Source organism: Stegodyphus dumicola, chromosome X1 (genome assembly GCF_044657685.1).
Source record: "Stegodyphus dumicola isolate Sdum_Otavi_A_Nest chromosome X1, ASM4465768v1".
Lineage (NCBI taxonomy): Eukaryota > Metazoa > Arthropoda > Arachnida > Araneae > Eresidae > Stegodyphus > Stegodyphus dumicola.
In genome coordinates, this window is record NC_140780.1 from 48,628,639 (window position 1) to 48,642,393 (window position 13,755).

Consider the following 13,755-nt stretch of genomic DNA (forward strand, 5'->3'; position numbering starts at 1 on the left):
TTTTTAGTTAAGGATTTTAATATACTTGGATTAGGTATACTTGAAATCACAAGCTCTAAAATAGTGCGAATTTTTCTTTACCCTAAGACTTAAAATACAGAGTTTACGTTTTTAGGAATAAAGAGAATAATTACTGCAAAATATTTAAAATATTCGTCATTTTGTTCAAGCCTTCCTTGAAGCCCATGAATGCAATAAAAAAGATTCTTTCATTTTATATATGAAATTGAAGTGTTCAAAAATTTGAAATACTTACTGGATATTCGACTGAGATTTATAATTTAATTTTCGAAATTTTATGACTTTCCACATTTAAAGATATACCTATAAAGCTTAGCATTTAACTATATTTCTTTCTTAAGAAGTGTCATCGTCCCACAGGGCTCTAGAGATACGTAAACTTTTCTGTTTCTAGTGTAACTATCGCTTTTTATTAATAAGAAGTGCTTTCGGCTAATATTAATTGATCTGCATACCTTCAGTAAAAAATAATATTGACATGTACTAAGTGACTCAAGTAAGTTAAAGTCACTTAAACTGGTGTTTCCTTTTTCATACACCTAAAATACTTACACTTCTACGTGTTACAGCCGTCTATTATTTTTATATTAATTCTAAAATATACCCGCTTTCATTCTAAGATAATACTCATTTTATTTCCTTTCCTCGTGTATCTAAACTTTCGTTTTTTTCTTGTATTTTATCTGCCGGTACTGTAACTTCCTGTTCAAATGATCTTATGTCAGCATATATACTTTTTCAATAAATTTCTCAATGAATATTGATATATTATCAGTATTTAAATTGTACTACAGGAACTAATACTTGAAACATAGTGTTAAGCATTTTATAATAAAAATAGTTTTATAAAATAAAAACCTAAGAAAACAAAAATGTTTTACAAAAATTCCTGAATACAGCTGTTTCAAATCACGGAATTCCTTAACTTCAGAGATAAAATTACAGAGAATTTCTAGACTTATAAAAACGTCGTCCGATACTTGATCAAAATGTAATTTTTAATATATTGTGAACAAGAAGGGGAATTCATGAAACCTGATTCCACGCAAGCATTGCTTTTAAAAATAAAGAAACAGTTATAGTTTCTTGTATTTGTAGCTGACTTAGCTCATTATGTTAAAAAAAAACCTTCCGACTACAAAAACTTCCAATTTCATTTTTAAATAAAACAGCGTGAAGTGTTGAAATATAGTTTAAAGTTCAATTTAAAACGCTTTGAATAAAACTTATATCAGTAGAGCTACTTATGTAATATGTGTTTGGGTTTTGACGGGAAAAAAATAAATACACGGGAAGAAAATAAATAATTTATAATTACGGGAAGAAAATAAATAATTTATAAATTTTATAAAATTTTATAAAACTTGCTGTTGAAACTGAAGAATTATTCTTTACTGTTAAAAATGTTGAAGGTACGACAGTTAAAAAGATAAGGATAATTAAAGAAGAATTACTTAGCTGTTTGTAAAATTGTACTTCCCTAGAGATGTTAGATAACACTGTTGTTAAAGTGCGCAACTTAATTATTTCAACTGCTAAACACTCCATCTACTGAAGAAATCCCGTCTGCATAACAAATATTCCATGATGGTCAATCGAAATAGTTTGTATGTGAAAACAGCTAGAAGAAGAGATGCCAGAGAGCCAAAAACGCAATTTTGAGAGATATTCACAAGAGTATTTATTTGCAAATAAGGTTAAAATAGGTCTAAGTTACAGGGAAGTAAACTTAAGTCTTGAAAAGATAAAATTACGATGCAAAATGTTTGGAAGAAGATTTATTCTTTCGGTGTTAAAACGAATTTTTCTAAAAATACTGAAATTTCAGTATAAAACTTGCTGTTGAAACTGAAGAATTATTCTTTACTGTTAAAAATGTTGAAGGTAAGACAGTTAAAAAGATAAGGATAATTAAAGAAGAATTACTTAGCTGTTTGTAAAATTGTACTTCCCTAGAGATGTTAGATAACACTGTTGTTAAAGTGCGCAACTTAATTATTTCAACTGCTAAACACTCCATCTACTGAAGAAATCCCGTCTGCATAACAAATATTCCATGATGGTCAATCGAAATAGTTTGTATGTGAAAACAGCTAGAAGAAGAGATGCCAGAGAGCCAAAAACGCAATTCTGAGAGATATTCACAAGAGTATTTATTTGCAAATAAGGTTAAAATAGGTCTAAGTTACAGGGAAGTAAACTTAAGTCTTGAAAAGATAAAATTACGATGCAAAATGTTTGGAAGAAGATTTATTCTTTCGGTGTTAAAACGAATTTTTCTAAAAATACTGAAATTTCAGGAATTCAACTGTCGTCAGCGCAAGTTACTTCATCTTTTGAGGCTACGATAGATGCCATTTTGCAACGGTCATTTCCTCTTGAAAGCTGAAATCACGATGAGGAATTTTATAAAACTTTCCGCTTTGAAATGACTTCTTATGATGCAGATGATGAGTTTCCTTTTCCCATAGGGTTGTTGATGGTGTTATAAAGAGTTTAAAATTAGGTAGAACTCCCGAACCAGACAGAATAAAAAATTAAATGATTCGAAATCTGCACGATGTTTGTCCTGTAGAGTCTTCTAGTATGTTTTGCAATCATACACTGAAGACACTAGCTGAAAAGACTAACGAATTCTCGCTGGGTCTTGGAAGAACAGATGACTGCAAAAGTAGGTTTAAATAACCTTTTCATTTCAACTTGACCCAAAATGCAATCGTTTGGTGCTCACAAATCTACCACCATTTGTAGCTAACTTAACACAAAAATAAGATGTAAAATCACAATAAAGTAAGTTTGGCTACACCGGCTAGTTCCTTATTTATCTAAACAGCTAAATCGGCTGCACACAGCAAAGCCGAACTTAGAATATCAATGTGATCTAAAGAAAGTGGCTAAGCACCAACTATTCACGAACAAAGCTACTTCAAACACGTGGCATAAATTCCGAACTAACTCTCCTACTACGAACTCTTAAAACCTCTGCTTAAATACTGATTCCGAACTCATTTAGATTTGCGCATTACGTCATTAAAATTTACATTCTGGCAGGAAACTGAAATCAGAAGGGAAAGGAAAGTTCCTATAATTAAAAATAAATGGCTAGAATAAAATAAGATCTTTAGAAGACCATCTACTTGAAACGTCAATTATAGACCATCCACAATCTACTTGAAAATATAACAGATATAGTTTCCAGCCGTGTGGAAGAAATATAATAGAGCAACTGTTGGAAAACAGTGAAGAAATCTAATAGAGCTTCCCTGTGTGAAAGAAAGTATGTAAATATTCCTGAAAATACTGAAGTTAAGCTGTCTAATATTGTAAATATAAGATTTATCAGTCTTATGCCACGCTTGAGTAAATGCCTCGAAAATTTTGTGTAAACAGACTGAACTGGAACTTAAGAAGAAGAGATAGTTTGGATGAAAATGAATATGGCTTTACGCCTCAGTGTTCAGTTGAAGATGAGTTTCTTCGCTTAAATAACATGTAGAGTCACCAGGTTATTTTTTTAAAAGCAGGAGTCATGAAAAATGAGCAACGCCCGCGCCGGGAATCGAACCACGGTTCTCTGGAATACGCACCCAGCGTGCAGACCACAACACTACGAAGGCATGCTAAGAAGGCGAGATAAATACCTTATAAATAAAGTAAAGCGAGGTAAAGGCGAAAACTATGTCACGATAATGATCTTTCTAGATATAAAAGGGGCTTCTGATAATGCTTGAAGACCAGGAATCATAAATTTATTGAAACCTGCTAATGTACCTAGAAAATCTTCTACCTGATCAAGGATTTTTTGCATACTCATACTGTAGAACTTTCTCTAGATAATATGACGAAAGAATATAAAAAAGTTTGGAAAAGCGCTGTTTTGAAGGATCAGTCTTTGGACCTTCTTTCTTTGTGTTTGGAATCTTATAATTAATAATCTTTCGTGTGAATTAGATGCTTTTCAAAACTGTTTTAAAATTGCTTTTGTAGATGATCCGCTTTTAATTTTTCAATGCAGAAGTTTCGTAGATTTTTTTTTTTTTTTTTTTTTTTTTTTTTTTTCTCAAGATTTTCAGTGGAGTAAACTTTATAAACCGAAATTTTACCAACTCAAAAGCAAAGTTATGATGGTACATAAAACGAAGAATGCTGATTGCAGGATGTGCTTATCACTTGGGAACTTTCCCATAGAAGAAGTTACTCAAATTATTTAAGTTATTTAAGAGTTATCGTTTTTTATTTAGGAGTATCGTATTCCAATTTCGCACGCAAATGCGAAAAGGTATTCATTAGATTTACTTTAAAATTTCTAAAATACTTACGGAGTCAAAGCAGATGTTCTTAAATTGAGCTATAAGCAAGGAATAGTGCGGTTATTTCCTATGCATCAAGGGTTCGGGGCGGATCTTTAATGAAGGAAGTAAACTGCAAGCTTCTAAGAAATATTCAAAGACGGTTTTATTTAAGAATTATTCGCGACTACAGAGCTATTTAGTTGCGAGGCTTTCTTCTATTATCGCTGGTATTGCTCCTATCAATATTAGAATTTTAAATAATATTGCGATGAAAGAGAGCATTTGCAGGCACCCCTCATCAGATTTTCTTGGTTGCAATCTTCCAGGGTTTAAAATTAAGCATTCTTTTGATAAGAATACTTTGTCGCATCCTTTTAATAAGATCTCTATAGCAAATGTTTCCTCTTTCGTTGCTATTCTTGAAGAGTATCAAATTATTTGTTTTAATGACGGAAGTAAGGTGAATGATAAGGTTGACTTTGATTTTGATTTTTATTAGAATAAACAAGAAAGAGACTTCAAACAGAAATAGTACAGAATAAGTGATGAGAGCTTTGTTTGTCGGGTTGAGTTGCTTTGCTTAAACCTTGCTGTGAAACGGATTCAAAATTTTTGTAGTGATTTGAGATAAATGTGCTTTTTAATATATAGTTGTAGAGACATTAGGTATTTTGGAAGCAGGAGAGAGGACAAATGAGCGATGCTCTCGCCGAGACTCGAACCACGACCTCTCGAATACGCGTCGAGAGTACTGACAACTACATCACCAAGGCATGCTCAGAAGGCGGGAGAAATACCTTATATAGTCATTCTCTAGCAAAACCAGCCACAAAACTTAACATTGATTTAAATCTCCGAGTTTTAGATTCTCCCTTGAAGCGCTTTTATAGAAATGATGCTATTTGTATTTGGAACTGAAAATATCTTGAGTCACCGAAAGTACAGGGTGTTTATAATTAAAGTTCCACTTTGAAATGGTCATAAAAGGAAAACTACTGGACCAAATGTTATCAAACTTGGTAATCGGGTAAAGGAGGTCCTGGGAAATTATTTTCCGTGAAAAAAGGAAAACGTTCGAAAACTCATTACCAGGAGGGAAATGGCAATGTATACAATATTGTTAAACGAAATAAGGATCGGAGTCTAACTTAACTTTTTATAAGGCGATAAAAGTCGAATGCACCATCCGCGTAACGGAGAAATCCGTTCGTGAAAAACACAAATTAGCAAATAGAAAATGTGAGATCGTAAATCACTCGCAAAAGTGTGTGCAATCCGGAAATCGTTTTCTTACATATCGCTAATTTGTGATTTCTGAAGCCTGAATTTGGCCCTAAGACATAAAGATATCAGTTTAAAACGTTTTTAATCGTTTGTAAAACGAAGTTGTTTGTGTGGTTATGAAAAACCGCAATGGCTTATTATTGGCTTACGGCAAGAAGAAGCAAATGATTTATGCAAATAAGCTAAACAGTTTGGCGGAATTAAAAGATGTGATACACCGACATGTCCGTAACATTCCTCCTGATATGCGAAAAACTGCTGTTGAGAAAGTAGTACAATAATACGATTTAACTTGTTTTCGGAAAATGGTGGAAGCCACATCGAACATGCTTGTAACACGTTCCAGAAACGATTAAACAAATTTTAAACCAATGTCTTCATGTCTTATTTCGTTTAACAATATTGCATACTGCTTCATTTGCCCCTGGTGGTGAGTTTTTAAACTTTTTTTCCCGCGGAAAATAAATTCCCATGACCTTCTTTACACGATTACCTAGTTTGATAACATTTGGTCCAGTAGTTTTCCTTTTATGACTATTTCAAAGTAGAACTTTAATTGTAACCACTCTGTACAATGGACCAAAAGGATTTTTCCAGCAGTTTTTCACAGAGTAAAAGTCGAACAGTTTTCAACAGATTTTAAATTAACTCATTTTTGTCAAAACATGGCAATTTTCAGAGCAATTTAAAGCGATTTGGACTTAAGTGCATTGTGCAGCTGTGGTAGCAGCGATAAAGATGTTACTCACATTCTTCTTGAGCGTGTTCATAATATCCAGCACAGGATGGTACTTCAGGCCACTTTAAAGCACCTATCTGTATCTTGACCACTAATTTTTTTCTGAACTTTTGCGGACTGAAAAGACAATTTTTGCTTTACAGAATTTCATTTTTTGTCTAGATTGTTGAGTTATTTAATTTCTTGTTTTATTACTTTGTATTTTTTCTTTTATTTAATTTTTTTAACTTCCTCTTCCCCTTTGCAGTGCTATTGTACATTTGTTTGTTTATTTTGTAATGCTGTAACTTACTTGTGTAATCCTCGTGGTATACTTAGTGAAGCACGAGGAGCTGGAATTAAAATTAGCAAAAAAAAAAAAAAAAACAAAACAAAAAAGAGGCAATGGAATTTCCATGCTTTTTAATACAAATATTCGCATAGACCTTCTGAAAATTCCTCTAAAACTGTAGTTATGTGTTAGTGTGAACTTTATGTGCATATTTTTAGTTTTAATTGTACTAATTCCTGTGCTATTTTTAATTGTATTGTCGTTTATCTTTCTCAGCTGCTAACCGAGCCGGTAGAAGTGAACCAAAACTAGAGAAAGGGACAAGTATTCTTTGGTTGTTTGGTCACAGAGCGGCAACAACTTGGTTTAATAGGAAAATGAGAAAAAGACCAATTCAAGTATCTCCAGTTGGTGAGTGAACCAATGACTTTTAGTAAGGGAAGGCCTTTCTAGACACGATGCTTCAAAATTAGGGGATAGATTTTAGATAGATTTTAATTTTTACAGTGCGACTTCCATTTCTCTGAAATAAGAAAAAAAACTCGTTAATAGGCAAAGCAAAAATGAATTATTTTATTTAGAATTCTGAAAATATAGTATTAGAATTTCTTTTATTAATTATAATAAACGTGAAATGTTTGTATAAATGACCAATTAAGTATAATATGAATATTAAGGATTAGGTACACTTATGAATTCTATGTGCTCTATCTATACACATATATATAGCATATATTTCGGATATATATATATATATATATATCCGAAATATTGCTATAAAATAAAATAGATAAGAAATGAGAATATTGCTTTTAATTCGCCTCGTTTAATGAATAATAAGACATTTTAATTTAAAAATTTCCCCGTTGAAGGGCAACACAGCTATTTTGTCTTGTCACCTATTTGGTAAGTTAAAGATCTCATCTCGCACGAAATAGTGAAACTTACCTGGCACGAACGGATGTTAAATGCCGTGTTAGCATAACGTAATATTACGAGCCGCAAAAACAAAGTCTGAGCTAAGCTACTGACGTTTCTAATGTTAGCACAAGTTGTTGCTAAATATCGTATGAGATATCTGAAATTTAAATTTGTCTAATGTTAAAACAATTTTAAATAATTTGACTTAGCTCATATTTATTTTAATCTTAGAATATTAAAAAGGATATAATACAGAGACTTAGAGCAGATTGAGTGCAGTTCGTGTTACTATAGTTAGAGATAAAACTTTAATTGTCTAGATAATCAAAATGCCTAACCCAAATCCCTAAACTATGTTAATGATATTTTAGGGTGAAGTATTTACAGAGCTAATGTAGCTGCCAGCATTCTGAAATATATATTATATTTGTATCCTTGCTTTTATGATAGTTAAGTCTGAAATCTCAGTCTTAAAAAGAACTTTCATTGCCGCTCTAAACTGTTATGATGCAAGATCCAGTTATCCAAATCGCAACTGGTATTCAAAATTAAAGTGTATTTATAAAATTATGCTAATTGTACAAATATAGATTAAAATACAACTGACTGTAATTTTTTATGATAATTATAAGCTACGGAACACAAAAATTTAATTCCGCGTAGGTATCTGCTCACAGAAAGTGAAAATAAAGAAGATGTTAACATATCATAAAGAAAATATGCTGGACGTCGAGCACATATCCTGATCAAACGTTATCTGACAATTTTTTAACTTAGAACTTTAAGTGTGAAAATAGGCAAATACTGTTAATCATATCTAAAGGACATTATTTATATGAAAGCCACAAGTGAGAAGTGGTCGTAGACACGGGCGAGCTAAACACAGCTGCACATGTTCAAAGACTGAAATTTTCGCATGCTACAAAGAAACTGTTACGCAACTATAGATAGTTAGCTTGGCCCCTTTCAGAAGCCATTCATACCGGAATAAGCAGACTTACTGATTATGAAAGGCTTTCCAAATATAATCTTTATATAAGAAAAACTACTATGTTACTTTAGCATGTCCGCGTCTTCCAGAAAAAAGCTCTTAGGTTGGTGTCGTTTTCATTGTCATTGTAGCCAAAATGTCTGGGCCTGAGTGCTCTCAAGAGGTATTAAGTTCTCATCATATTTAATGTTTCTGAACATAATTTAATTTGAAGAGAGCCTAGAATACTAGATCTTCCATTACGTATCCGTGAAAGACATAGTTTTCAAGTTGTAGAAAGCAAACATGAAAAACCACTGCTCCGAACTCCATTATCTCTGACAGAGATTTTATAATCGCGCAAAGCTGCGTAGAAGTTCTCATTACCCTAGTACGGTTTTTAGGTATGCTGTGGGCCTCGATTTCTTGTTCGTATATAGCTCATAACTGGACTTCATCGAGCTCCTATAGTCACCAAGTGACTTCTAATTGAGTATTTTGTTGAAATGGATTGGTTACTATATCTGCTTGACTTCAATCCTGTTGAGGATATCTCGAATGTTCTATGTCGGCGAGATGAGGGGAGACTGCTCTCTTCTTAGACTGTCCAGAAACCTAGAGTTTTCCTATTCGAAGAATGGCGTTTTGATCTCAAAGCTAAAGTGACGCCTTAATTAATGGTACGGAAAGACACTGGACATGTGCATTATCACTAGCGGCGATCACATTTCCTATTAAATAATAATACACTCAGGAAGACTGAAAATAGCGCACCAAAAAGGAAGAAAGGTAGAACAGCAAAACGTTGCAAATAAGTACAGTGAGATCCGATTTGCAAATGATTCAAGTTTAGTGCCAATACGCATGGTTACACAATACCCTTCAGTGGCTCTGCGATCAACAAGTGGATCCTAAATAAACAGGGGCATAGACGAATATTCATAAACTTGAAGATCACATTCCAACTTTAGGAGGACATTAGTAAGAGCAGAATGCCAAGTACACTTGTGAGAAGACATTTCTCACAGTTGCAAGTTTGAGATGGGCTTGATCATGGCATGAAATCAGTAGGCTGGTTGACGGGCCGTGTTTCTCGCCGCGCTGATCGTTCGGAGTGGGCCGTCAGAACATGTTAGGAGCAGTAGACCGAAGTTGATACCCTCGTGTGGAGAATTGGGTCCGGAGCGACCAGGAAGACAACAAAATGAGAGGATCGAAGGATAAAGCGGCAAGGGTTCGTGGATCCCACAGTGACTCGTTTCACGATATAAATAGGTATAGGGGCGCATTTGTTCAATAAATCATTTTCAGACGTTTTGCGGAAGTGAATCTGCAATCTAAACATCCTTTAGAGTACTACTTTTACCACCGAAACATATAGCGGTACCAAGCCAGAGCAACGTGGAAAGCCACAGATTGGCAAAACGTGGTGTTTAGTGGGGAATCGCGGCTCGTGTTAGGGACCACACCGCGTACGGGTGTGGAACCGTCTTGGTGAATACAATTCCGCATAAGCTGTGGCAAGACACTTTGCCCGCACCGCAGCGTAATGGAGGACTGTAGCGGTCCACTCTAATTGTGATACATGGAACTTTATCGGAACAGCCTTATGTTGATGACATTCTTCGACTCCACGTGACCCCTTCCTAAAGGGTCTTCCATGGGCAATTTTCCAGCAAGATAAAGCTCGTGCGTATGCAGCTCGATTTGCTCAATACTTCCTACGTCATGTTCAGATTCTTCCATGGGCGACTTGTTCCCTTCAAAGCTTGAGTAGGACCAACTGAAACGCCATATGCCGCCGTGTTACTCTGTACCTTATTTGGAAGTGGCTGTTCAAGGTTTGTGGGCTATCTGCCTCAGAACAACTTCAGATGTCTAATCAATTCAACGGCAGACCGTGCTGCGGCATGTACTACAGCAGGAGGCCGTCCGACGCATTACTAAAGTTGCAGTACATTTATCTAATTGTACACACTGTATATGTTTAGTTGTCTTGATTTTGAATCAAATTAATTTCTCATCTGTATCACTATGTGTTTTAAATCTCATTTCAATCCGATGCTCCCTTCTTGGTGCGCTATTTTCAACGTTCTTGAGTGTATCTTCGAAATCTGAGGTGACGTACTTTTTGTTTTTAATTCGCGCGTAATTTGGCATTAGCGATTAACAGCAATTCGATAGCATTATTCATTTTGTAAGGAATGTCATAAGTCTTTCTAAATGTTTATGTGCAGTCTTCACATGGTTGTTTACCCTGTAACAAAACTTTAGCAACAAAAATAAGATACTGGTGTGCATATTCGGTCGTATATATTCGCACAAAAAAGACAGTTGTTTAACAGAAGGGTTTATAAATAGTTGAATCGTAATAGCAAAAATGATAAATTAATGGTTGTTTGAAGAAGAAAGAATTTTACATGTATTAATTATTTTCAGATTTTCGGCAGAGCGTAGAAGGAAGTCATGGTGATCTGCGGCCTATTAGTTCAGTTATTAACTGGAAAAGCATGGTGAACAAATATCTTGAAATAAAAGGCATTGATCTAGGAACAACACCTCAGGATGGAAGTCAAGAAGACTGACAATTCCTTTAAGAACAGAGAAAACATTTATTTTTTTGGTCTAAATGAAAGAAAATAAATTTGAGAATTAATCTTTTTATATATATAATCATTTATATTAATAAGGAGCTTACATATGCTTTATTTGTAATAATTTATTAATGTGAACATTCGTGGAATGCCAGAAAGAGAACAAATACCTCAAGTCCCAGACGTGGTCAGATGTCATATTTAGTTATATTTTAGTTTCTCAATGTAGTTTTCATAAGCGTTTTTTAAGGATTGATAATAAATAGATTTCTATACCTGTTTCAGTTATTTATTTCGCAAACAAACACTCTCACGTAATATAAAAATTTTAAACAATTTAAACATATTTCAGTCAACAAGCAATCGGATCTATAAAATACAAAATTTCCGCACAGTTCGAACTCTTATTTTTTCACCCTGAAAATAAATCTTCATACAACCAGACATCGTCCTTTTCTGAACTTTCATATCTGAATTAGAAACCAAGCGGACCATTATAATGGTTCCTTCTAACTGGACTTGAATGTGACATAAATATTTCATTTCCTTTTTAACAGGATTGAATTCAAATATCTCATTTCTAGATTTTTTTTCTCTGCACGTAAAAGAAGCTATCAAAAACATGCATACCATATCCAGAAAGCTATACCCTTTTGAAAATAAAGAAAGCACGAAATAAAGTTATTGAGTATAACTATTTCTATTTTTAAATGTGCATATCTAATGTTATTACTCCTCAGAGGCACTCACGGCCCTGAAGCAGCTATTATACCCATGTGTTGAAAAATCCAGTTTCATTTTCTGGAACTCTTTGTTTTGTTTGTGCAAAGCACCATCTACTCCAAAACGTCTTTTAACTTTGTGAGAAGGTGCTAATAGTTAGAGAGAAATCGGGTCCGTAGGCCGATTACCTCCAAATTTCCCAGTGGAAGTTCGGAAGCAGATATTATATAAAAGCGATGTGATCAGACAGGATGTTTTTGTGGATTTGGGAAAATAATTGGTTGGCAATAAAAATTTCTAGAACATGATAAATGCATTCATTAGTAGTTAACACTCAGGTGAAAGATGAGAATATTAAAAAACTTGTGTCATAAATAAATGCCTCAATAATGTCATACAAGCCTCGTGTCTATGTGGAATAAAAGACCAACGCATGTACTTTCAAAATTAAGACATTTTGTTCAACTAACGTCTTTTGATCTTTGTTATTAACAAATGGTCACTTCTTCCAGGACGTATGATATACGATCAACAATTTTTACTGAAGATATATCAACCGAATTTTCGGCATTTAAAATGACAGCATGCCTTTTCAAATAAAGACAAGGCATTACTAAAATTTTGTATACTATCCTGTGAATACTGAAATGAATTTCTAAAGTAATAGCTTTCGCAATCGTAAAATATTATCAGTATTAACTACATTAAAACTAAATGTGACAAATTTCTTTGGGGAAAAAGGCGAACAGCCCGAGTAAGACAGCCTGGAGCCAACGCATAGCATTCCATCAAAAGATCCCAAAGCCCATTCTTCCAGTTTTCATAGGGAAAAATGTAGGATTTAAATTAATACTCGTACATAGAAATAGTTGGGGGCTCCCTTAAAAATGAGACTATAGATCTCAGCTTCATATGCCCAAGTAATAATCAAGACCTGGCAAGGCATAGCTCTACGGAGATCCATCGTCAGTTGCATGAAGTGTAATAGCGATGAAGCAGTTTCGTCCGATACAATCGCAAAATGATGAGCAGTGTTTAAAAAGGGTCGAACGGATGTTGAAGACGATTACCAACAATGACGTCTGTTAATTTCAGGAATGGAGGACAAATTTAATCGTGGTATTGAATTGATTCTAGAAAGCAGGCGAATCATTATTATTAATCGCGGCTTATATTATCATTATTATTAATCGCGGCTGAACAGGGTACTTGGAATGGGAATGTCTATCATATTGTAGCAGAGTGTCTGTTTTCACCAAATTTGAGCTCGATGGGTGCTTCATCTAATGACAGATCAACGTAAGGAATGATACTCCCGAACTGTTGCATTTTTATATCAGAGTGAAAGAATGAAATGATTAGTTGGACAAAATCCTTACCGGAGACAAGTGTTAGACCCATCACGTTCAGTAGAAAGGAAACGGTAACCGTACGATTTCCACTTGCTTACACGTTCAGACTTATAAAAGAACTTGAGAAGATGAGATACCGCTCCGAGCTCCGAGGAGGCAGTCAAAATTGTGTCGTAAGAAGGGAGAAAAGTAAGCTCGATGAGTAATTTAAACAGTCTTGAACTTGTTTGTGTCTTGTTTATTCCCGTATTTCAGTTTCAAACCTTAACTGTCAAACAATTATACGTTTTAATACAATGTTATTGATTCATCAGTATCCAGTAATAAAATGCATGAAAAACGTTTTGATTTTGTAAAATAAAAAAGTATTTTAATCACATGCAGTTAAGAATATTATGATAACTAAGAAAACTATTTTTTAATTTTTAATGGATTTAACTAAAGCATGCAACATAAAGTTTTTAAGTTTATACATTTTAATTTATACTTTTCAGTCTTTAAAATGCAAAAACGTCAGAAAAAATGAAAATTATGGCCTCTAAAAGTAGGAAACTTGAATTTATAATCAATATAACAACGAAATATATA

At 33.9% G+C, this 13,755-nt stretch overlaps 1 protein-coding gene across 2 annotated transcripts in view; it reads left to right on the top strand.

Moving 5' to 3' along the window:
- LOC118201491 (uncharacterized) overlaps window positions 1-11,371 on the top strand; it is a 219,342-nt gene extending 207,971 nt beyond the window's left edge. The window contains exons 28-29 of one of the 2 annotated variants that reach the window (XM_085808426.1): window positions 6,884-7,018; window positions 10,938-11,371. In XM_085808426.1, coding sequence (XP_085664552.1) covers window positions 6,884-7,018; window positions 10,938-11,083 — 281 coding nt within the window. In that variant the 3' untranslated portion in view covers window positions 11,084-11,371. The remainder of the gene's footprint in view (window positions 1-6,883; window positions 7,019-10,937) is intronic. The other variant, XM_085808427.1, reaches the window with a different exon arrangement.
- The last annotated feature ends 2,384 nt before the right edge of the window (window positions 11,372-13,755 follow it).